A 26,299-nucleotide genomic window follows, 5' to 3' on the forward strand; every position below is an offset into this window, starting at 1 on the left:
GACGTCAGTTCTGATACACAGCTTTTCTGCGCCAGATACGCAGAGCCATGATAGAACCAACACTGGTGCCATAAAACTAGGGCCCTGAAAGGGGATGATCATAACCCTAGTTATCGGTTCGCAGAACGGGGAGGATGAGTGGGTCGGTAAGGAATCTATCACTAACTAATGTCTCTTACAGATATATTGTTACACAAGTCGTAACTTGTGCATCTGAAAGAAACAGGTTAGTACTAAATTCCTTACCTTAGAATACATACCCCAGCAATACCAACCACAGTGGTGGGTCTGCGAACCAATAATCACACTAGAAAGTCCTGGAGGACAGAACGGCCAAAGAAGCCATCCCTCCGGACTTGGCTGTCCAGGCAATAGTGTCTTGCAAACGTGTGCAGCGAGGCCCACGTAGCTGCCTGGCAAATGTCCTGCAAGGGCACTCCTCAGCCCAGGGCAGTGGTAGTCACTGTGGCCCGAGTGGAATGAGCCCTTAGACCAACAGGGGGTTCCTTCTTAGCCAAGGAGTAACACGCCTGGATACACAAGATGATCCACCGCGAGATGGTCCGCTTGTGCACCGCCTTTCCCTTCTTAGCGCCCACATAACCAACAAAGAGTTGGTCATCCACCCGGAACTGGCGTGTGCGATCCAGATAGTAAGAGAGCGCACGTTTTGGGTCCAGACGGTGGAGCCTCTCTTCCTCTTTCGAGGGATGCGGAGGCTGAAAGAAGGTGGGCAATGTAATGGACTGCCCGATGTGGAAGGCCGTGACAAGCTTAGGCAGGAAAGAGGGTCTCGTCCGCAACACAACCTTGTCCGGATGGACAGAGAGGAAAGGAGGTGTAGAGGAAAGAGCCTGGAGCTCACTCACTCTCCTGGCAGAGGTGATGGCAACCAGGAAAGCAGTCTTCAAGGTAAGAAGACAGAGAGGACAGGTATGGAGCAGCTCAAAGGGAGCACACATTAGGTAGGTAAGTACAAGATTCATGTCCCACTGGGGCATAACGAAAGGAAAAGGAGGAAACATGTGTGTGATGCCCTTCAAAAAACTATTTACAATCGGGTACTTGAACAAGGAAGGCTGATCAGGGAGCCTTAAGAAGGCGGAAAGGGCAGAAAGGTAGCCCTTGATAGTGCCCAGAGCAGAGCCCTGCTGGGCAAGAGAAAGAAGGAAGAGAAGAACCTCGGAAAGAGGGGCAGAGAGAGGATCCACAGCCTTTGCTGTGCACCATGCCACAAATCTGTTCCACCTGCAGGCGTATACCGACTTCGTGGAGGGACGCCTGGCTGCCAAAATGACATTACAGACTTTGGGAGGCAAGTCAAATGGCCTCAACTGCCGCCGCTCAATCTCCAAGCTTGTAGGTGGAGACTGGACAGGCTCGGGTGGAGGACCGTCCCCTGCTGCTGCGACAGAAGGTCCTCCCGAAGAGGAAGACGAATCGGGGGATCGACTGACATGCTGAGTAGCTCGGGATACCAGTACCTTCGTGCCCAGTCCGGAGCCACAAGGATAACCTGGGCCCGGTCGCGCCTGATCTTCTTCAGCACTAAGGGCAGAAGTGGTATAGGCGGAAAGGCGTACAATAGACCGCAACTCCACTCGTGACGAAAAGCGTCTCCGAGCGAGTGCCGCCTTGGAAATTCCAACGCGCAGAACTGATGACATTGCGCGTTCTCTTCTGTGGCAAATAGATCTCTCCCCACTGCTGAAAGAGGCCTTACGCCACGTCCGAGTTCAGACGCCATTCGTGATCCATCATGCACCGACGGCTGAGTTCGTCCGCCCTGGTGTTCAGGGAACCTGCCAGGTGTTTAACCACCAGGGTCACGCCCTGATGTTCCAGCCACTGCAGGGGCGGGCAGAGCCTCCTGGCATAGGGTCCACCACCCCACCCCGTTTGTTGCAGTACCACATGGCGGTGGTGTTGTCCGTGAACACCTGCACTACACTCCCCCGGACAGAGGGGAGGAATGCCTTCAGTGCAAGTCGGATCGCCCGCATGCTCCAGAAGGTTGATGTGGAGCTGGGACTCCACCGGAGACCAGAGACCTCTGATCTCCGCCTCTCCCATGTAGCCCCCCAGCCCGGAGGGACGCGTCCGTCACAACTACGTGCTCCGAGTGGGGTAGGGAGAGGGATCTGCCACTGACCCAATTGCGGTCCGTGAGCCACCACTGCAACTGTCTTGCAGTGCCCTCCGAGATCAAGACATGGTCGGACAAGTTGCCCTGATGCTGGGCCCACTGAAACTTCAGGTCGCACTGCAGAGCCGGCAACCGCCACCGGGCGTGATGCACAAGAAGGATGCAGGAGGCCCTCAGCCCCAGAAGCCGCAGCGTCAACCTGACCGAGACTCGGGATAAAGGCTGAAAGATCGGAATCAGAGCCTGAATATCCCGAACCCGCTGTTCGGGTGGATAAACCCGAAACTGCGCCGAGTCCAGAACCGCTCCGATGAAGAGGAGCTTCTGAGAGGGACAAAGGTGTGACTTTGGCACGTTGATGGAGAACCCCAGCAGATGCAGGAGATCGGCCGTAGTCTGGAGGTGGCTGACGACTGTCTGGGGCGAGCCCGCCTTCAACAACCAGTAATCGAGGTAGGGGAAGACTGACACTTCTAACCTGAGCGATGGGCTGCGACCACCGCCATCACTTTGGTGAACACCCATGGGGAGCTGGTAAGGCCGAAGGGGAGCACTGTAAATTGAAAGTGCTCGTGGCCTACAGTGAACCGGAGGTAACGCCGGTGGGCCGGCAAGACGGGGATGTGAAAATAAGCGTCCTGCAAGTCCAACGCTACCATCCAGTCTCCGGGGTCCAGGGCAGCTAAGACCTGAGCCAGAGTCAGCATCTTGAACTTCTCCTTTCGGAGGAAGCCGTTGACGTTCCGTAGGTCCAAGATAGGGCGTAGGCCCCCTTTGCCCTTCTTGGGTACCAGAAAGTAGTGGTAGTAACATACACACCCTACTTCTGGCCCAGGAACGCGTTCGATGGCCCCCTTAGCCAAGAGGGCCGTGACTTTCTCTTGCAGGAGTTGCAAGTGATCCCCCGACACGCGGTGGAATTGCAGTGGCATGGCTGGAGGGGTCGCCTTGAAGGGGAGGGAGTAGCCCCTTCGGAAGATTTGCAGCACCCACCTGTCCGACGTGACAGTGCGCCAGTAGATGAGGTGATGGCGAACCCTGCCCCCCACTGACGTCACATGGGCCTGAAAGAACGGACTAGGAGGGTTTTCAGGCAGGTGCTGCGGGGGAAGGTGTGGACTGGCCTCGCCGTTGTCCCCGACCGCCGCCACGGCGGTTTCCACAGCCGCCACCGTGCTGTTGAACATTCTGCGGCGCATGGCTGGCAGCACGTTTGCTGGCGTGGGGCCGAGAGGCCCAAGGACCTGGCCGTAGCCCTGGAGTCCTTAAATCGCTCAAGCGCATGGACTGCCTTGTCGCCAAAGAGACGACGGCCATCAAACGGCATGTCCAGGAGAGTGGCCTGGACATCGGCCGAAAAGTTGGCAGACCTCAACCAGGCGTGGCGTCAAACCGCCACCGTCATTGCTATCGCCCTGCCCAGTGATCCCTGGTATCCAGCCCACACTGGATGGAATACCGCGCTGCATCTCGACCCTCCGCAAGGGTTTGGGTGAGTTTTGCCCGGACCTCCTCCGGACATTTTGGCAGCACGTCCGCGACCGCGTCCCACAGGGTGTGGGTGTAGCGGCCCAAGAGGCATGCAGTATTGAATGAGCGCAGTCCCAAACTCAGGGACGAGAACACCTTCTTCCCGAGCTGTTCATACCTCTTGGATTCCCGATCGGGCGGAGCCGTCGGGAATGCGGTCTGGGAAGTGGAGGCCTTAATGACCAGGCTCTCAGGGGTGGGGTGGGTGGTCAAAAAGCAGGGGTCGCCCGGGGCCGGGCGGTAGCGTCTGGCCACGTTCCAATCCACAGGCGGAACCTGTGGCGGGCTTGGACCAAGTGCCCACAAGAACCTCACACAAGGCCTCATTAAAAGGCAGCAGAGGCTCATTGGAGCTTGCCTGCGGTTTAAGGACCTCAGTGAGGAGGTTAGTCCTCACGGCCGCGACAGGGAGCTCAAGGTTTAAGGCCTTGGCCGCCCGCGTCAACACTACACTATAAGCAGCCTCCTCCTCCGTAGCCATGGTGGGAGGGGAGATAAAAATAGTGTCTGGCGAAGTGTCAAGTCCACTGGCCTCCCCAAGCTCATATGTCCAGTCCTGTGGAGACCGGCACTCCCGTGCCAGAGGGTCCTCAGACCCCTTCCAATCACCCTCGTCACCCATCTCCTGTAGTTCAGGGTCAACAGATGGGTCCTGTTCATGGAAATAGAAATCTCCAAATGCAGTCTGTAGCGGCGCCCATCGGCGCCGCTCTGGCGCCAGAACCGGACCGAGGGTAAGATCAGGGACGGCGCCCATAGCAGGCGCCGGGGGCGAAACCCGCAGGGCCGGTGCCGGTGAGGTCAACCGGCGACGACCCGGATGCGGATCCAGAGAGGGCCTGCGGTACCGGGACCGAAGTCGCGGATGGCGCCGGGACCGAAGTCGCCGGCGGCCGAAGCACCCAACGGTGTCGGAGCCGAAGCACCCGACCCGCTAGGGCCTCCAGCCGGGGCCGTTGGTCTCGGAGGCGCCACAGAACCCGGCTGAAGAGGGAGGGACCTCAGGCGTCGCCCCTTGCCCAGGGACCGGAAGGTGTGGGGCAGGTGGAGACGACTGCGACTCCGTCGGAGCCGCGTGGGTAGTGTCACCCGAACCCCTGGCTGCATCGCGCGAGCGTCGGGGTGGGTCGGAGGAACGATGATGTCTCTCCGACCTCTCACCTGAGCACTTGGATCCTGATGACCGATGTCCACTCCCGGAGCTGCGAGGGCTCAGACCCCGCGACCAGTCCCTCGACCTCCTGTGGGACCGGGACCGGGACCTGGAGCGGCGTGGGGCCGACTGCCAGAGTTCCAGTCACTTGCGGGACCGCTCCCGCCTAGCTTTAGACGTCAGGGCCCGGCAGTCGGAGCAGGTGCGGTCGTCTTGGTCGAGGCCTAAACACTTGTGGCACCGGCGTTGGGGTTCGGTAATCGAGATCAGTCGTTCGCACTTGGAACAGGGTTTAAACCCTGGCATCCCTACCGGCACCGTTGGAGTCGAAGATTCGAGTAGAGAAAAGATCAAAAAGTTTAGTCAAAAAAGACTAAGGGGTAGAGCTTCTCCCGATCCGCGCTAGCTGGCGCGGAAAAAAGAAGAACTGACGTCAGTGCACATGGATGGCGTCCAAGTACTCCGACGACGTCATTCCGGCGCTAACGACGCAAACGACGCAAACGACGGACGCAGAGCCGCGGACGACGCCTGCGGGCGCGCAGGGGTATTGCTACGCAAAATTTTCCGGATCCAGTCTGACGCCTGGGGATATTCTAAGGTAAGGAATCTATTACTAGCGTGTCTCTTTCAGATATCGCCATTACTGGGGTCTCCTTCATCTGGGTTCACCTTCCCCCTACCCCGACATTCCATGTGGTCAGCTCAGTGGGCCCGTCTACCACGATGTTTTGGGCGTCTCTGGCAACTCATTACATGTCACTGCAACCGGGGATGTCCACCATGGGCCCCCTCACATGCTCTGCGCCACCCCACCAGGTTCTATGACAGTATTTGCACTCCCTCTGGCGCAGGCCACCAGTCAAGTCTCTCAGCAGGGCGGCGGGGGCCCGGGTATGAAACAATCAGGCCAAAGTCTCTGTGGTGTGGCTATTGTGCTCCCAGCCTCCCCAACAGCTCGCCTCGCTCTTCCATGCAGCTCAAAGGTGCTCGCCGATCCTTCCTCCCTCTGGCGGCGTCTCTGAAGTGCACCGATCTGGGACTCCTCTCTGCGGCGGCCCCAGCCCTTGGGCGGCTATGCTCTTTGCCAATCACGGGTTGCTCCTTATCTTGAAACACAGTCACCCAGGTAGTCGGTCGCTCTTCGTGTTGCGCCATTCACCGGGGCGCCTCCGGGTCCTCCCCCGCCGCACCCACGTCTCGCAATGTCCGGGACACCCCACCAGTGTCAGTCACTTTCCATGGGAAGACGTGCCCGCCCACGACCTCCTCTGCGTGCCTCCGCATCTCGGTGCTCTCGTCTGTCCCACCCCGTCGCAGCGGTCCCAACCCTCAAAGGAGGTCGAAAAAGGAATCAGTAGGAGCCATAGGGTGGTGGGGGGAGGTGACACAAGTCTCATAGGTCCGCGCCATTTTGTTTGCGAACCAGGCTCCATGTTCCCTTGAGTTTCTCGCCGTTACAGCGCAATCTTCGGCGGCACGGTTCAGTCAATGCACGGACCTTAACTTCTTGCACCTTTTCCGTGAATTGCAGCACAAAATTGTATAGATGTGCCCTGGATTAGTTAAGGATCACTTGTCGGCAGTCAGAGTGCTGGTCGGACGCGTCTAGCCCGCCATGCTGCTGGCCATGCCCCCCTCAACTTTGCATAGTTAACATGAAGACCTGAGGCCTCTGCATAAAGCTAGAGGAGACAGAGGTAACATAGGCCGGTCTCCTCTGGTTTGGGGAGTGTCATATAGCTACTTCTTTTCTACATACTGTGTTAAGTTAGCATGAGTTTAGTAAATGCTTGCACGCCGTTTTCATTCTTGCTTCACTTTTGCACACAACACATAATTGTTGTTTTAGCTTTCAACCCAGAAGAGCTTCGTGATTTACTAGAGAAATAATATGTTATTGCTCTGATATCAGTTTTGTTCTGCACTCTGTCTGCACAGTGAGTGCTGAAGGCTACACGGATAACTTAACCCAGTGTTGTTGTAAGGTCTGATCTTCGCACCCTTATAGACATAACACACATGCTGCTGCCAAAATCTGGCTCTAGGCGAGTATTATATTGCTGTGCTGAACGCACAAAAACACACTTGATGTGCTTCGCATGCAGAGAGCTGGTGGAAGATGATGTGATTCTCCTGACACTGAGATTTTGAGGTATGGGCCCGCCCTGCTAAAACCCAAATGAGACATTCATAGATATAAAATACTATGCTAAATAGGGAGGGTGTGAGTTAGACGTTATTAATTTCTATTCATTTCAGCATATTAGTATGCTGTCACCATTCGCCTTTTATGGACTGATAACTATGCTGATAAATTTGTTGCTTATAATATGTTTGCTAGTATTATACAAGATACTGCGTTTGAGAACCTTGCATTAGTAAATAAATATTTCAAACATGCACCTGTCCTCTTTTACTCCACGTTCTGGTTTGTGATGATTATATAACGAAAGAGTGTTCATGTGTTCCACGATACCTGAGGTATTCTAAGTTCATGTTCTGGTCTGTCTAAACATTGGGAGTTTGTTATGACCAATGAGACACTGTAGCTAGCTCGGTAAGGGGATTTTGGGTACTGAGGTGAGTTTTGGGCCATCCTAATTCACCGAGGTTCCAGGTCTCTGTGCACAGTTCTGTAGGAGAACAGAATTCCCACTACAAGAGGAATAGGAGGACATTGTCTGCAAATAGGGCAAAGTGGTCATCATGTCCTGTGGCTCATTCCCATCCCTGCATTTGTGCATCTGTGTGAATGAGCCAGGCCAGGGGCTTGATTACAAGGGCAAAAAGGAGGGGGGACAGGGACAACCCTGCCTAGTGCCCTGAGAAATAGGGAACAGCTGGTCAGGTATCACACCATTAATCTGCACTCGTGCAGTCGGGTTGGAGTAAAGCAATCTGACATAGCCACAGAAACAAGGCCCCATACCTGCCTTCTGCAGACCCTGAGACAGGTAAGTCCATTGTAACATGTCAAATGTGATCTCAAAGTCTATTAATAACAGGGCCACAGAAGGTGTTGAAGATGCTAGCAGGCCAATGTAACATGGAGTGGTCTGAGGCAGTACTTTGTGCCCCAAGCTAACATGAAGCTATACTGATCTGGGTGTATGAGAGTTTTGAGAGTCGCTTTCAGGAGTGTGGCTAGTATTGTGGCAAAAAGCATAATTTCTCCATTAATGAGTGAGATGGGTCAGTATGCCGCACAGACATTGGGTAGGAAGCTCAATTTTGGAATGTCAAGTTCACGTGGAAAATGAACAACTTTGGCGGCTTCATTGTAGAGGGTAAGCAGGTGTGAAGAAAGGGTCTCCCTGCATTTTCAATAGCACTTATTAGGGCATCCTACAGGACCACAATATTACATTTCTTAAGGCACTTAAAAAAAAGGTTATACAGTTTTTCCCAGAACAATAGGGCACACCGAAATAACATTTTATTAATATTATCGAGATAATATAACTAGTTGTAGCCCACTTACAATGAACATATTAGATACCTCCTGCTTGGTGTGTGTCTTTCCCTTAATAATTTGTCTCCATTGCAGTACATTAAAAACTGCTACACAGAGCAGCTAAACTGCTGAACTTCACATATTAAGGTTCTAAACATTAGAGCCTGGAAGGGGGCTTGATCCTATTAGACTACACCTATGGTGGCACGAATCCCAGGCAACGATACAAGATCAATGCAGTCCTAGGAATATGCATATACACCTAAGGTAGCAGCACATCATTCTTATTTTGCAGCACCAGCAACACTGTATCTCACACATTCACATAAGGGGAAGCTGAGACCTTTTTTGCATTAATATCAAGAAACTCCCTTCCATTGCAGTGCTTCCACTCAACCACATAACCATTCAGATTGTCCTATATGCCACAAATCGCCTCACCAGTAAACCCACATGCCCATAAAGCTTGTCGAATGGCTTGCGTTGGTAATCATTCAACAATGCCCTCAATGCATTAATTCCCACTTTCTGCCAATGTGACAGCTGCAATGGTTGCTATTCGCTTAAATTCCGAATACCACCACAGAGAAAAAGCCTGGACATAGATCAGTGCCTCCTTAATGTGGTATAAACACTACTTCCAACAATGAATTGCTACCAACAAAAGACAATACAATATCTGTACAGGTAATTTATGACAACACTAAATTGTTTAAGGCCTACAATAACAGTCTACGGTTAAAATGCAGTTTAGCCCTGTGTTTAACTGTAACATTCTGCATTCTTTACAAAACTCTTAACATTGTTAACCATATCTTCCAAAACTGATGCAATCTTGTTTTTTATTAAAACAAACTTCATTGCCTTTTAAATGCATCTTAGTCACTTCTCTATCATTCTTACAGGTGGACACCTCACATTCTCAATCTCAATATATATCTTGTTGTATGTATTGCATATACATAATTATTACAAATGTATTAGTATTGTTCCCAGTTTTATCATGCCCATTCTATTTATACTTATAGGCTCTTCTATTCAGTGCCTAGGTTCCCTCCCTCCCCAGTCCCCCCAAAATGTCAACCAGAACCAACCCCCCCCCCCCTGCACTGCTGTCTCCTATTGACCCCTGATGAGCCCTAGTGATCCCGTTCACTGTTCCTTGCGTTGTGTGTCTGTGTTACTCTGTCGCCTCCTTTTACAGGTCTAGTCCCTCACAGTTCTAAGGTTGCTAAGTGTCCTTGCACCATGGCACCTGTGTTGTTACTGCCCCCACACACCCCCGGTTCTGCCTCTGGGGGCGCCCTAGCCGTAATGGTCTCTCAGGGGTGGTGGTCCCAGACTCTGGGTCATAGCTCCTCATTTCTTCCAGCAATACCTCCTAAGCCTGAGCTTTTTCCAACTTGGCCATGGCCTTTTTCGCATGTCTGAACAAGATTCTGCTCTAGGACCCAGTCCATTTCACCAACTCTGGCTTCCATCTATGGACGCTAAGGCCGTTCGGCGGCTTCCATCCGATAGTGATTTCCCAATTTGCTAGTATGAAGGCGAGGTCCTTAAACTTGTCCGTGGTCTTAGTCTTGGCTGTGTGGGAGAAGAGGTTGAGCAGGATGTGCGCTGGTGTACATGGGACTACTCGCTCTGTTATCCTAGCTGTTTCCGTTGTTACTTCCTGCCAATATTGCGTCAGGGACTGACAGTTCCATATCATATGAATATAAGTTGACCCACGTTCTTTATACCTTGGGCATGCAGCATCCTCACTATGAAAGAACCGGTTAATACGTTCCGGTGTTATGCACGCTCGGTGAAGCATGTAGAAGCTAATTAGGATAAAGCGTGCATTTCTGGATATCTTATTTGGCCATACTAGTATACTCTCCCAGGCCTCATCTTCCAGTGGCCTGCCTATGTCCTCTACCCACTGATGTCTCAACCGGTCCAGTGGCTGAACAGAGTCCAGCACCATGGCCCTGTACAGGCATGCAGCAGCTTTCATTGCCCCCCCCCCCCGCTAGGCCTATGTATGCACAGATGGCATGTCGTGGCAGTTCAGTCGTACCCGTACCCCAGTGTTGCCATAGTGCCACCATGACTGCCCTGTGAAGTAGATACTGCCCCTGTGGGATGTCCCAGTCTGTACTGAACTCGTTAAAGGGAAGTAGCTTCCAGTCCCGGTGTAGATCTCCCACTTTCGTGGCTCCTGCCTGTGCCCAGTCATCTGGAAGAGGTGTGGCGCAGCGGCCAGGGTGCCGGACTCTGGACTACGGGGTTTTGCTGTTCATACCCCGGGGGCAGGTTAGCCCAGCACCATGTGACTCTGGGCAATAGCTCGCTTAATCTTCCTGAGGGCCCCCAGCGCCGGGACAACACTTCGGAGGTAGCTGTGCACTTTACAAATACTGGCATTTCATTTCATCTATCGCCCTCCATTGCCCCCCATGTGAGAGTGCCCCCGGAAGCGCCATTGGCCATTCCAGTGACGTCTTGCCCTAGTCTTCTGTAGGCACCTGCCCCAACATTGGCTTATCACTTTGTGTTTGTTGCTTTGGACATGCTGTGGTTTGCCAGTCTCCAGCAGGGTTCAGGGCACATTCAGCCTATCGGGGTTAAGGGGGGCTCCCTCCTGTCTGGTGTCAGGCTCCCTGCCACCCACTGCGTGAATCTCTGCAATTACCCTGCCAGGTAATATGCCTCCATATTAGGCACGATGAGGCCCCCTTCTAACTGTGTCCTTTTCAGCATGGTTAGGAATACCCTCCTTCTGCCCGTCCCCCAAAAAAACGCAGAGATGCAGGAGTCCAGTTCACAGAACTATACCACCGGTATCCACACTGGCAGCGTGGTGAAAAAAGTATAGTAACCTGGGGAGAGCCACCATTTTTAGTAGAGAAATACGGCCCATCACCGAGAGGGGGAGTCTTCCCCTGAATGCCATGTTGTTCTTGAGCGATCGCAATGCACCCCCTACATTCCTTTCTTGCACATCTGCCATAGAGTGGAACACCCTCACTCTTAGGTATCGCAAGCATCGGGGTTCCAAGGGCAGTTCACCCAAGCCCTCTGGCAGCGGCGTCCCTTCTTCTAGTGGGAACAGTCGGGACTTCTGCCAATCAACCCAAGGTCCCGACAGTGCTCCAAACTCTTGCATTATATTCTTTGTCCCCCGCAGCTCTCCCTCTGCGTGTTTTAGGAAGAGCAGAAGATCATCAGCGTACAACGCTATGTGGTGCATCTGCCCCCCCAACTGGAGTCCTCCATATTCTGCCCCGGATCGCGCCCTGCACGCTAGTGGTTCCACGGCCAGTGCGAACAGAAATAGGGAGAGGGGACACCCTTGGCGTGTGCCCCTCTCCACCTGATACTGCTCCGATATTGTGCGTCATGTGATGAAATATTGTTGTTTACATATTCTTAAAGACTTCATGCTCTTACATCTTTTTTAATTATCCTAAACAGGATTGTTTGTGCTGCCAATGGAGGTTTAAGTTGACAATTGCATACTTGTTTAGGAAAATCAACAATTTGGAGCTGAATAGTTTAAGATCGTATAATTATATTGATCCTAATTAGCTACTGCCATTATCTCTCTCACATAATGAGTATCATCTGCCATTTAAGGTTAGCCAATGTTTTACATATTTTTAAGACACAACATTTACTCAAATTCTTCTCTAAGAAACAACAGGTACCATTTTAGCTACTCAAACAATGTTCTGTCTCAAAACCAAAAGCAGTCTTATACATCATACTGAGGTGACTTAGTTCATTTTCTTGACTTTACTTCTAGACATTCTTCTTTAAAAATGAAGGACTTCAAATCAGAAACTTTAGCACTGTTGAGATTAATGAAATCCATTTTTCAGAAGGAGCTTAGAGACAACTGCTTGTGTCGTCATAAGGGAAATATGCTGATGTCTTCCAAGGTTTATTTCTACAAACCAATAATTCAATTATTGACATCAAGTTAAGGAACTACTACACCTAGTTAAAGTCATGTACTGATTCTCTTTTATTAAGGTTGGGATTATCATGCATATTGTTTTTGCAAAATTTTGCATAGTTACCCGTCATGCCATGACTCTTCATCTTTTCCATCTTATATTCAGCTTTTAATGAAGGCAGGAGAGCAGCTCCAATAGCAATACCATCTATCATGGCACTGAACTTAAGTACAATTGGCTTCTTTTCTAAGCCTTCTGGAAGTGGAGGAAACTCTGTAGTTTCAATGGGAGTTTGGTTAACACTTGTTGGAGTCTTTTCAGCAAGCTTTGGGGGTGCTGCGTCCTCTTTCGGAGGCTGTACACTGAAAAGACAAATGTGCAACAAAAACACTAAGAATGTTTCTTTTTCTATGCCTCCCTTTGATGCTGTGCAATCAGGTGACTTATTTAGCAGTATAAATCTACTACAGTTGAGGACATCATACTCACTTGCAACATGCTATCTCCAAAGCTTTATTCCACGGAAAACCATACAGACTAACTTTCCCCCTCTACCACAAAATTATACTGTCTCTAAAAAATGGCTTTGCTCTGGCCTGTCATTCGTTCCTACAGAAAACACAATATAATATTAACATTTCCTTGACAAAAAAAAGGAGCATGTTATTTACCTTGTAAGCATCTATTCATAGAGTGTAGTGCTGCAGATTCACATGCTAAGCACACTCCTCTCATCTAGTGTTGGGCCCTGACTTTACAACTTTTTTTCTCGCACATTGTTGCTGTTGCAATGTCGGGACTACTCATGTTTCAGCGAGTGTGCAAGCTCAACTGCTCTATTGTTAGATTGTTAATTTGTTAACCTGCCATCATGGCGAGTGAGGATGGAGCTTGTGAAGATAGATAAAGGATTGAGAATTATATGTGTAAGGCTAAAATATATATACATATATGGATATAGCAGATTTACACATGGAATCTAATACAATAGAATGCCTGGCGGGAAGGTGCATGTGAATCTGCAGTACTACATGCTATGAACAAATGCTTACAATGTAAGTATCATACTCCATTTGTGGCATACTTTGGTTGCAGATACACATGCTTAGAGTGTAAAGCAGTTTTTCTCCAGTAGTGGCCTCAGGCTTCAGATGGTGCAGATGTGTGGAATAAAGTTCTTAACACTGTGACCAACAAGAGCTTGTTGTCTTCCTTGGACATTAAAACACTAGTGTTTAGTACAAGTATGTGGATTAGTTCATGTAGCTGCCTTAGAAATATCAGCTAAAGGAATGTTCCCTAAAAAGCCCACAGGAGCACTATCTTTCTAGTAGAATGTGCTTGCTGAACTGAAGGTAATGTACATTTGGCTTTTATGCAACATATCTGTAGGCATTTTTCTATCCATCGCACAATTCCTGCTTTCGAAATTGCGTTTCCTTTTCTAGGGCTGAAGAAAACAACAAATAACTATTGTGTTTTCCTAAAAGATTTAGTCCTATTATTGTAATACATTAATGCCCTTTTAATATAAAGTGTGTGAAGTGCCCTTTCTACAACAACTGTCTTTGGTTTTGGAAAAAACACACATGGAAGTCGTGTTTGATTTAAGTGAAAAGGGGATATGGACTTTTGGAAGAAACTTTGGATTTGTCAAAAGTCATACCTTGTCTTGGAAAACGGGAAAGTACGGTTCTTCTATTATGAGGGCCTGCATCTCTTCTTAATGATAAGATAGCTATTAGAAAAGCAACCTTCCACGACAGGAACTGTTGTGAGCATGAATACAAAGGCTCAAAAGTTGTGGACATCAGTCCTGTAAGTACCGCATTTAAATTCCATGGTGGCACTGGCTGCTTGTGGAGAAACTATTCTTTCAAGCACTTCCATGAAAGCTTTAATGACCGGTATACGGAAAAGAGACTGATGCTTTTGATTTTGCAGGTATGTTGCAATTGCAGCATGGTTCAGTCGTATGGACGTGTACACTAGCCTTTATTTTTGTTAGTAAGCCATTCAGTAATGGACAAACCTAATCCATTGAGCTGCATAGAAGGCTCTAGTTGTTGGTTGCCTTGCCTCTTTAAGAATGTCCATACACTCTGGAGGCAGCAGTAAGCATTCAACTTGTAAGACTTCAGGAGGCAAATTGCTGGTTGTGTTGTTTGGGATTTGCACCAAGGTGTGAGCCACTAGAATCATCTTGAGAAATGTCTGTCTGAGATTCCTTACTAGAAAAGGAATGGGAGGGAGAGGCAGAAAAGTCTACCCAAACATTCCTGACAAATTCCTCCATAGTGCATTGCCTATCTATTACGGGTGGTAGTGCCTGGAGGCGAAGCTTTGGCATTTTGCATTTTCTGCGGTGGTAAACAGGGCAATGTCCGGCATCCACCAATAGTGGAAGTAGCGGTGGGGGACTTGGGGGTGGAGTTCCCACTCGTGGACTTGTTGCTGCAAACTGCTGAACAGGTCTGCCCCAACATTCTCTACTCTTGGGAGATATTCTGCTGAAAGGTAGATGTGATGGTGCAGAGCTCAATACCAAATCTCTTGCACTAAGCGAGGCAACTGTATCGAATGTGTGCCCCTCTGCTTCTATATGTGATACATTGCTGATGTGTCGTCTATTCGGAGAAGAAAAACTTTCTGAATTGCACTAGTGATAAAGGGTTCTTGTGCTCATTATTGTGCTATGAGTTCTAGTACATTGATGTGCAGCGTTTGTTGTTGATCTGTCGATGCACACTGGAACATCATGTCCTCCATATGCACTCCCAACCCTAGGTACTAGAAATAATGCATCTGTGGTAATTGTCCCTTGTGGGATTGGATCCAAAAAAGGTCTGCCCTTGACAAGATTGTCTGTGCTCCACCACTGCAATGACCGATGGAACGTTGGCAAAATCAACACTAGATCCCCTAAATTGCCCTCTGCTTGTGATCAGACACTCTTGTAAGAGACGCATGTGAAGTCAGACATGCGGCACAATTGCTAAATAGAACACCATCATGCCCAAGAGACTCATCACTACCCTGACTGCTAGATAAAGATGTGGCTGAAAAAGAGCTAGTTGGCTCCAGAGTTTGAGAACCCTCTGGTCTGTGTGATCCACTTTGGTTGTAACAGAATTCAAAGTTGTTCTCAGACGTATTTGTATCTGGGGAGGTTGCAAGTGGGACTTTATTGCACTGAATGTGAAACCCAAAGTGTGTAACAAGTTTATGGTCATCTCTGCATCCTGCAGGCACTTCTATCTGCTTGAACTCTATTAACCAATCGTCCAGGTATGGAAGACATGAATGTTGAGTCTCCTAAAATGAGCTGCTACAAAGGCCAGACATTTAGTAAAGACTCTTGATGCTGTTGTCACCCTCAAAGGCAACACCTTTAACTAGTAATGACGTCCACTTAACACAAACCTAAGGTAACAGCGATGTATTGGATAAATGAGGATGTGAAAGTAAGCGTCCTTCAAGTCGAGTGCCGCCATGAAGGGGCCTTCTTGAAGCAGTGGGATAACATACTGTAGTCTTACCTTGTGGAAGTGTTCAGATAATATGTATTGATTGAGATGCTGGAGATCCAGTGTTGGTCTCAGTGTTCCATCCATATAGGGTATTCAGTATAGGGAATGAACGCCTGTTCCAAGGTGTTCTTTTGGAACTGGCTTTATGGCATCATTCGACAGCAGAGCTTTCACCTCCTTAAGAAGGTAAAGGTGTGCGTGGTAGCATGTTTGGGGGCTGTGATGTGAGTTCCAGGCAGTATCCGTGCTGAATGAACGACAGCACCGTTTGGCAGATGTTATTTCAGGCCAAAGGTGGGGAAATCTCTGCTGTCTTTCCCAGACAGGTGTGTGATCAGGGGGTAGTTGTGGCGAGTCACTGTTCAGAGGTAGTAGGTCCATTTCCGGGAGTACCTTTCCCTCTTTGACTGCCCCCCCATGTATACTTCTTTGTAGTAGCTCCTAGCACTTTGCTGGTGGCATACTTGTTGTGGTTTCAAGTAGGGTTAGGTGTGAGTGGTGGAGGTCTTGGATGCCACCCTGCCCTGAAACCTACAAAAGGACTGCTGCCTGGGTGTTATGGACTGCAACGTCCTCATACATTTTGCAGTTTGTGTAATTTTTTTTTTTTAATCTTTTTATTTACGAACAAAAACAATAACACAAGCATCAGGTGACTGTATACTTTGGTACAGAAATAATATATACATTACCAACCAACACATTACTCATTGCTAATTTTCGAAATAATTACAGAGATTCCAACACTTCAGCTTCGATTTGCACATTGGGAGGGGCACAAATATCTCCTCTATAGCTATTCCATGCACCCCATATCTTCCCCCACTTCTTGGGACGACCCCATGCCACATACATCGACCTTTCTCTAAACATGTTCCAGTCAAGATCCTCCATCCATTTTCCTATTTGAGGTGCCTGAATAGCACCCCATAATTGCGGAACGCTACGCTTCGCGATCATGCATGCTAGTGTCACCCATTGTTTCCCGTGTGTTGTGAGGTCAGAGGGCTCCCAGACATTCAAAAGACAACGTCTAGCCTCTATGCGTACCTCCACTCCCAACACCTCCCGCAACTTCTCGTGGATCTTGACCCAGTATTGCTGTATTTCCGGACAGTGCCACAATATGTGCATGAATGTTCCTGTCTTTCCACATCCTCACCGACAACCTTTCATCTTCGGCCAATCCCATTCAAACCAATCTCGGCCCCGTCACATAGGTTCTGTGTACGATTTTCAACTGCACCAGTCGCAACCTCATGAGAATAGCCACTATCTTGGGGAACTACACAGCCTCTCTCCAGTCCTCATCATCAATGACCAGACCATCCGCGCACCACTGTTCTCTAAGCACCACCAACGGATCCTCCATATGATTGATTAGTTTTCTGTAAATCAGTGATATGGTTTTGGTAGGGAGGTGTCCATCTAGTATTCGGTCTTCCAGCGGGGAGGCCTCAGGCGGCGCAGTACCCCGGGGGATGTTAGTCAATAAAGCGTGCCTCAATTGGAGACATCTAAATTTTTCGCTCTCGTTTAACTGATAGCTTTGCTGCATAGCCTCGAATGAAAGGATCCAGTCTTTCCTACATACATCTTTAACCGCGAAATCCTGATGAGATCCCACTGGTCAAAGCCCTTCGATCTCCACAGGTTCCCCAGAGCCTCTGAGCTCCACAAGGGAGTGGCCAATGTAATCCTCTCGGCCCACTTGAGATGTCTATTAGCTGTGTGACACCCCTGACCGCGTGTGCTGCCGGTCCAATGAGAGGAACCCTACCCGGTTTGGAGTAGAGGGCTCTCATATAATCTCGTCCGGGCATCTGGCCCCTGTCCATTGCATATCCGGGGTCAAGAGGCGATCCATATATCGCTTGGTTAATTGACGCAAGCAGGGAGGCCCAGTAATATTTACGGAGATCAGGCAGACCTATTCCCCCGTCGTACCAGGGCAATGTAAGTTTGGAAAATGCAATACGTGGCCTTCCCTCCCAAAGGAGTGACTATCTCCTTGAAGTATGAAGGAGGCACTGGGTCCATACTATTTTGAAGTGCACACAAAAATTGGGGAAATGCCATAATTTTGAACAATGTGGCATGTCCCAGCAGAGAAAGCGGCAACTCCTTCCACCTGTCTACATCCCGGCGCAGCCGAGCCAGTGGGGTCCCCAAATTATTGTCATATCTCAGTGTAGGGTCCAAAGGGATATATATATCCCCAAATATCTGAAGCCTGCAGCCTCCATCCGCAGGGGGCATGAACTCGGGACAACGGGTGGGTCACCGCTGAGTGCGAAGAGAACCAACTTTGTCCAATTAATGGCAAAGCCCGAATATCTCCCAAATATGGAAAGGATGTCTAGGAACGCAATCAGGGAAGCTCGGGGAGTAGTTTGACAGAGCAGAATGTCATCAGCGTACAACGATATCTTGTCCTCCCAGTCTGGCGACCATCTCAATCCTCTAACTGTCCGGTCCCATCTAACCCATGGCGCCAGCGGCTCAAGCGCCAATACGAACAATAGTGGGGAGAGTGGGCACCCCTGCCTCGTACCACGTCCCAATGGGAAATCAGCAGATCTGTGATTGTTCACTACAACTCTGGCAAGGGGGTTTGAATACAATAGGCGAACCCACCGAATAAATCCCGGCCCAAAGCCATTTTACTCAGAGCCGCAAACAAATATGGCCACTCGACCCTATCAAAGGCCATCGCGGCATCCAATGACAAGATGACAGCTGGCTCATGGATATAGGACGCACAAGCCAAAATTCCGTGCAGTCTCCGTATGTTTAATGCTGTGTTCCGGCGGGGCATGAAGCCCGACTGGTCTGGGTGTATCAGGGTCGTAATGACTTTAACCAATCTGGAAGGCAGCAGCTTTGCCAGGATTTTAGGCTCTGCATTAAGCAACGAGATAGGTCGGTAGGAGGAGCACTCCTCCCGAGGCTTTCCCTCTTTGTAAATAACCACTATGTTGGCAATACGTTGGTCATAAGGAAGCAGGCCTTCCTCCCTGCTTTCCCGATACATATCACGCAGGAAAGGAGCCAACTTGTTGGCATATGGTTTGTACAGCTCTACAGGGAAACCGTTAGGGCCGTGGCTTTCCCAGACTTCATCCCTCTGATTGCCTGAGCGACCTCATCATTAGTCAGGGAAGAATTTCCGGTCTTCCTCTGACAGCGATGGCATTTGAATATCTCGCAACATATCCACATTCTCTGTGTGTGCGTTCGCAGCTGTATAAACCCGACTGTAATAGGACGAGAACACGGCCGCAATTTCTTGAGGGTCTGTGATTTTGCCTAGTTCTGCCGTGTGTAATTCTGGCACCAGTCTTGTCGACCCCCCTTTCAAGCCAGGCAATCAACTTCCCCGCCTTATCACCATGCTCGTAGATCCTACTTTGGGTGTCTGCGCACTGCGCCTCTGCCCTCCCCCTCGCCAAGCCCTTAAATTCATCTCTAAGGAGTTTCAGTCCGTCTCTTCCCAGAGATCAGAGACAACGCCTCCCCCCGGATCACCACCTTATACGCCTCCCAAAGGGTACTTACCGGTTCTACTGTCCGTACATTCGATTGAAAATACAGATCCGTGGCTTTGTCAACCTCTTTCTTAATGGCCGGGTCTTTTAAGTGCCATGCGTTTATGGGGGCTACCCTACCTATATCTCCATGCCCCATTTCTATACGGATTCAGACTGGCGAGTGATCAGAGATTCCTCTACCTAGATGACGCACCTCCCTGACTCCATCCGACTGTGATACAGGCACCAGGATATAGTCTATTCTAGAGAGTGAACCATGGGCGGCCGCGGAGCGAGTGAAGTGCACATCAAGTGGATTTCGCAGCCTCCATCCTTCAATCAAACCAGACGTTTCCACAAAATCATTCAACCATCGGCAAGAAAGTGGCAACACCCGGGGAGGGAATCTATCCATTTCACCATTCATAACTGCATTGAAGTCACCCCCAACAATCAAGGTCCCAAGGGGCAAAGACAGAAAAATTCTAGACAGATCTCGGAAAGTTTCAGACCGGAGAGCGGGCGGGACATACACAGACAATATAGTCACCGTTCTTCCCTCCCACAACCCAGATATCCCAACATATCTGCCACGGCAATCTGTCCAAGTAGCTTGGATCATCATTGGGAAGGAATTTCTCATTAATATCTCCACCCCTCTGGATCCTGAGGTGAATCCAGCATGCGCAACCATTTTATACCCTCCCCTATGCAACGCCATACACTGATTCCCAACAAGGTGCGTTTCCTGTAATAATACAATATCCGGTGCGTGTCTCCTAATCAGTTGGTTGACCATTCCTCGCTTTATTTTGTCACCCAGTCTATTAACTTTCCAACTGAGTGCGGTAATCCCCATACCCTGCTTAGCAGAAGTCATTTTGGTGGTAACTCTTATCTAAGTCTCTCGATGCTTGTAAAACACAACAAAAACAAACTTCAATCAATAACAATGCAATCATTTTACGTGAAAGCAAAGTTTCAAACCCCCCCAAACATCCCATTTCTCCGCCTCCCACCCTGCACCCCTGCCTGCAGCTTGCGCGCCTCCCCAACTAGCATTGTGCCTGTCGCCCCAAAACTACACTACAGCTAACTAAAAGTAGTAAATGGAGGAGGACCTCAAGCCGAGCTCGCCCCCCCGGACCCTCCTCACGGTATTTCTTTTCAGATTAATCCCCATATAAATTTCTAACTAACATACGATATGGTATTTTATCATTGCACCATCCCACCTCACACAAAATAGTATCCGGACAATTACTGCTCCTTCGATGCATCATCGTTTTGGTCCTCAGCTTCAGCAGCGCAAGTGTTGTCCAACCAGTCCGCTGCTACTTCAGGATTATCAAAGAACACAGCCCTGCCATTATGTTCCACTCGTAGCCGGGCTGGAAACATCATGGCATACTTCATGCCTTTGTCCCGTAGCCTCCTCTTCACCGCATGAAATCCCTGCCTCTTTTTCTGTACCATTTGAGTGAAGTCTGGATACAGGGACAGTGTCCCATTCTCAAATTTTAACGGGGCCCAGAACGGGCCGCCTGCAATATTGCATCACGGTCTCGATAGTTAAGAACCCTTGCGATCATAGGACGAGGGGGTGCCTCGACTCGGGCCTGTCCCCCGGAACTCTATGGGTACGTTCAATCGTGAAAAAGTTACGGATGCCTTTCGGCTGTAGATGTTTAAATACAATGTTTTCGACGAACAGGTCCGGCGTTGGAAACTCTGACCGCTCAGGCACCCCCAATATGCGAATATTGTTGCGCTGTGCTCTACCTTCGAATTCATCCAGCTTCCGATCTGTCTGAGCCCTCGACGCTTTGAGGTCACGCACCTCCTGTTGCAGTTGATGCACATCATCAACAAGGCTAGCAGTTTTGACCTCAAGCGATTTCACCTTCTCACTCGCCTTATTGACATCTGCTCTTATTAGCCCAACCTCGACGGTCACTGTGTCGATCTTATGGTCGAGGGCCTCCATTTTTTGACCAAGTGTCGTCTGTACACCAGTGATGGCCACCATAAGATCTGATAAAGTGGGAGTCGCCGTCGAAGGGGCTCCCATCTCCACCTCCGCTTGCGATTTTTTTGAGTCTGCTGGTGATCCTTTTGGTTGGGTGTAGCGCTCCACCGTGTTGGATTGCACGATTCTGGACGTTCTAGAGGAATGCGGCAGGGTCTTATCTTGATCCGATTTCAACGCCATCGGGACTCACACACTATATCGCCAACTCTCACCAGTTTGTCATAAGCGATGTGAGTCGATCGGCCAGGCTTTCGTCGAAACGTCCGATCACCCGACACCGCTCCCACAGGCCATCGACCCAGCACTCCGACCAAAGTGACTCAAGCGGTTTGGATAGGTCTCATCTGCGAGTCTGTGGGCTCCGAGGAGTGGGAAGGGAAGACTCGGAACACCCCAGTGTCCGCCGCACCTCAACTCCGCCACTCGTTACCGAGTGTCCGATTTCTGCCGTGCGTCTCAGTAGGCCTCACCTAATGCCTCTCATTATCTAGGGGCCACCAACGTGTGTCATACAGAAAGTTCTGAATACCGGGGCCAATTTTCAAAATGGAGTCGGAGGGCATCGGGAACTTCCGGTCCCTCGCAGCCGATGTTGTTGCATTCACCTTCCGGTTGGCCGAGAACCGCAGGTCACCGTCAGACCAGGGGAGTAGGCCCCAACCTGTTTGTCAATATATCTTTGCCCCAGAACGTCGGAGGAGATTCGTTCGAAGCTCGGCAGAGATCACTTCTATTCCAACACCGGGGAGTGGGGTTGGGGAACAGGATAGTTCACAGGATTATGCCGGGGGCGAGGGAGATCAGCGGAGCCGACTCTCTAAGCGGCCATCTTGGTCGCTGGTTAGGCTCCTCCCCTCAGTTTGTGTCATTTTTATTTTTTTCACATTAAGTATCCATACGCTTAGACAACCATAGAAAGCTCTCTAAGTGGTAGCTGTGGAGAGCAGCCTTCAGGTTTAGTCTAGAAGGGGTGTTAAGCATTTTTTTTTCCAGAACTAATCATATAATGTAGGTTAAACAAAAAATAACCACTCAGTGTAGTTCTAAAAATAGGTATATTTATTATATATATTCACCAACACATTGTTATATCTCCTAACCCGCGATATGAGCACAATATTTCAAAAGGAAACAGGTAAGTAAGTACAAATACATAGTGGTTTCCAGGCGAAGACCAAACCATAAACGAAAGAAGTGGAAAGCGAACTGCGACCAAAGTGGAGACCTGACCCAGAGGACTCCGAAGAGCTGGGGAACCAAGAAACCCCCCATGGTAAGTCCCAGCAACCCCACGGAGGCTGTGTGCAGTGTGGAAACACAGCTACATACTCAATGCAAGTCAACGAGGAAGTCGCGGTTGCAGTTTTGAAGAAGAAGGACCCTTCGCCAGTGGACCCTGAAGAAACCTAGTGGAAGATGGAAGGTTAGAAAGTCACCCCACCCGTGGATACCCCAGGATACCGCCATAGACCACAAAGGAGGTCTTCAGAGAGGATGCCGCTGGCGAAGAAGGTGAAAGAGTCCAGTGGAATCCAATGATGGATTCTTGAAGAGACGTACCTGCAAGCAGAGGAGACAGGGTCTATGCTACTCAGGAGTGATCAGGAGGCGCGGAAGACCAAAGACCACCAATGACAGAAGATGCAAGAGAGTTGACGGTGACCTTGTTGCTGCAGCAGTGAAGACCAGGCGATGCTGTGGAAGACCAGGATCCATTCACGAGCCATCCCACATCGGAAGTCCAGAACCGCGGGTCCGGTGTCTGGCGGGAGCACCAACAAGCCTTGGCAGCAGAAACAGACATGGAAAAGGAAGAAGGTGCAGTGTCGGGATCAGCAAGGTCCAAGGGAATCACCAAATGCAGAAGAGTCAGAGCAGGCCCAGAACAACAGGGGAGCCCTCTGAAGCCAAAGAAGACCCTCAAGAGGACCCACAACCCGAAGGCATAGAAGTCACAAGAGGACATCGAACAGCTCACCAAGGATGCAGACCCACAGTGCAGAGGATGCGGTGAGGACAAAGATCTTAGCTGGACTCAGTGAGACGACAGTGCAACCCTCTAGGGAGTTGCAGAACAACCACCAGTGTTGCTGAGGCTTTCGGAGTCCATGTGATCTCAGGAGCAGCAGACCGGTCAGCTTTGTTGCATTGCCTGTAGATGCAAGGGAGTGACTCCTTCACTCCAAGGGATATTACTTCAGGTGTCTTAGATATCCACAGGTTGGAGAAGAACCTGGATGAAGCACAGGCACAGATGACGCAGAAGACCGGCAGGACGACGAGACCAAGAGCAGCAGGAATCCTCCTTGATTCAGACTCAGTTCCAAGTGAAGCCCAAAAAAGACCAAGGTGCCCAGATGGTTGAAGTAGAAGTGGTTTCGGATCTGAATCTTGTCCCACAACGAATCTGAAGTACCCTAAGGAAAGGGTTGGGACGATTCAGGGGTCCCTCCCAGAGGAGGGGCTGGACAGAGGGGAGGATACTCCCATATCCTTTGTCCGGTTTGCACCAGAGCGGGAGCCAATGGCTCCCTGAACAGGTTCCAACTGGAGTTCACAAGGAGGGTACCAAATGTGCCCTTGATTTGGGATTGATATAGAGCAGGGCTATCCTATGGCTTCCCTGCGCTGACGATGAGAGCTATAAAGAGAGACAGAGCCCATTCGTGTTTTAAGGGAAATAGCCACGTCTTCAGTTCTTTTCTGAATGCCAGTTCATTTTGCAGCCCTCTTATGTCCAGAGGTAGCTCATTCCGCAGTTTTAGAAGCAGATGTGAAAAGGATCTGCCTCCCCATCTGAATTTTTTTAAATCTGGTGGTACGGAGGAGGTGTGAATGGGAGGACCTTAGTGGCCTAATGGGGGCATTTGCAGAAATCAGATATCTGAGTTTTTCTGGGCCTTTATTGTTTACTGCCATGTGAGCGATGCAAAGGGATTTGAACTTTACTCTTGCAGCGATTGGTAACCAATGTAGTTGTTGGCAGGATTCTCTTGCTGACGTATATCTATGGAGTTTGAGTAGGAGCCTAGCTGCCGCGTTCTGCGCGTCTGGAGAGTCTTGAGCACATACTTAGGTGAGCATAAATTAGACAGAGTTCCCATAGTCCAGACGGGAGACTACCAAAGACTGCAGGATGGTTTTTCTAAGCTGCTCCGGGATAAGTTCCAGTATCTTTCTGAGCATTCTCAGAAGTCCGAAGCAGATACCAGACAATTTGTTAGCCTGTTGGTTCACTGAGAGGGAGCTATCCAGCCAGATGCCTAAATTATTTACCACTGGTTTAGGAACCAGTGGGTCTCCCATGCAGTTATTCAGTGGTCTGGAAATGGCCCTGTTGCAGAGAATCATGAGTTCGGTCTTTTCGACGTTCATTTTTAGGTAACTGTTTGACATCCAGTGGGCAAGTTTGTTCAGGCAGGGACACAACTGAATGTTACCTTGGTTGTGATCTTGGGACAGAGAAATGATCAACTGGGTGTCGTCAGCATACGATACGCCTAAGATGCTCAAACTCCTGCATGATGGTGCCAAGCTGTCTACCGTATATATTAAATAGAGTGGGGCTAAGGGAGGAGCCCTGTGGCACTCCAACTTTTATAGGCAGGCTATCTGAGAGACAGTCCTGGTCCATCACTTGGAGAGACCGGTCGTCCAAAAAGGAGCCTAGCCACTCCATGGCTTTGTCCCGGATATCTATTTCCCTCAATCTATTTTTTAGTATGGCGTGATTGATGGTATCAAAATGATGCACTAAGATCAAGCAATGTGATAGAGGCTGACCCCCTTCCAAGTAGTCTGGTGGTGCTGGCAAGCACCCCCACCCAGCCCAATACACTTAGTCCTATCTGGGAGGTGGTCACAGGAAACCTATTGTTCTACCTTTCCCTGCTCGAGCTCAACTCCGCAGCAAGAGGGCAGAATTGTGCCTGTGGTTGGCAGGTGCACTAGTTTGCTGTTAAGACTCTGAATGGGTGGTACCGGGAATACAGGGGGGATCCTACATCCAACACTGGATTCAGTGTTGGGGTAGGAATCCAGCATGTTTGATACCAACCATGACTTATTTCGGTGCAGCCAATATATAGTTAGACATCTCGTAATTGACTTGATGTCCATTGTATGTATAACACGGCTGACTTCACTTACAAAACCGGGAAAATCGACTCCTGGGTTTGTAGGGGGTGTCCTGCTCATGCAGGGCACCCTCAGACATAACCTTGCACCCTGCCATCAGGACTGAAAGGCCTCCCTTAGGGGTGACATAGGTTTTAAGTGCAGTGACCTCAGATATAAGAAAAACCCATATCTGTTGTGAGTAGTGTTAGCACCAGCTCACAACGGCTGTAATGGCAGGCCTGCAGTCACAGTTTGAGTGATATATTATGGGTGGCATAATACATGCTGCAGCCCATGAGAGACCCATGGTGTACCTATGCCCTGTGTACTTTAGTACCATATACTAGGGACTTAGAAAGGTACATCAGTAGCCAACTGGGAAGGTACCAAAGTACTTACCATAGTCCAATTTAGGGAGAGAGCACAGTATCTGGGGTCCTGATTAGCAGGACCCCAGTCAGACTAGTCCAAAACACACTGACACAAGGCAAAAAGTGGGGGTAACCATGCCAGAAAGATTATACCTTCCTACACCCGATGATTGGTAAATATTTAACTCCGTTTTGGACAGCGTCTCCACTAAAAAGTCACCTTCCTCCTCTGTGGTGTGCATCTGAACTTTTTGATAGTCAGCCACGTGCTGGAGACCACTAATATAGGAAGTAGTGTTATCTGGGCGAGATGCCTTGAACGGGGACATCACATCAATGTCTGGGTCTGGTGGAAAAAACATCAAATGCGTTCAAAAGGTCTGGACTATCTGGGGTCACTCCCTGCAAGTCATTGTCATGAGAATAGTGCTCTCTGTGTCTATGTCGCTTGAGTGCGGTGAAATTGGTGACATCAATTGTGGTGAAA

At 49.5% G+C, this 26,299-nt stretch overlaps 1 protein-coding gene across 15 annotated transcripts in view; it reads right to left on the reverse strand.

Annotated features, from left to right (window-relative positions):
• Positions 1–26,299, reverse strand: part of BLTP1 (bridge-like lipid transfer protein family member 1) — a 1,831,302-nt gene that overhangs the window by 794,397 nt on the left and 1,010,606 nt on the right. For all 15 annotated transcript variants that reach the window (XM_086962202.1, XM_086962209.1, XM_086962198.1 and 12 more), the window contains one exon: positions 12,354–12,592. In XM_086962202.1, the coding sequence (XP_086818328.1) occupies positions 12,354–12,592 (239 nt within the window). The remainder of the gene's footprint in view (positions 1–12,353; positions 12,593–26,299) is intronic.

The sequence above is a fragment of the Lissotriton vulgaris genome, chromosome 3_1 (genome assembly GCF_964263255.1).
Source record: "Lissotriton vulgaris chromosome 3_1, aLisVul1.2, whole genome shotgun sequence".
NCBI classification, from domain to species: domain Eukaryota; kingdom Metazoa; phylum Chordata; class Amphibia; order Caudata; family Salamandridae; genus Lissotriton; species Lissotriton vulgaris.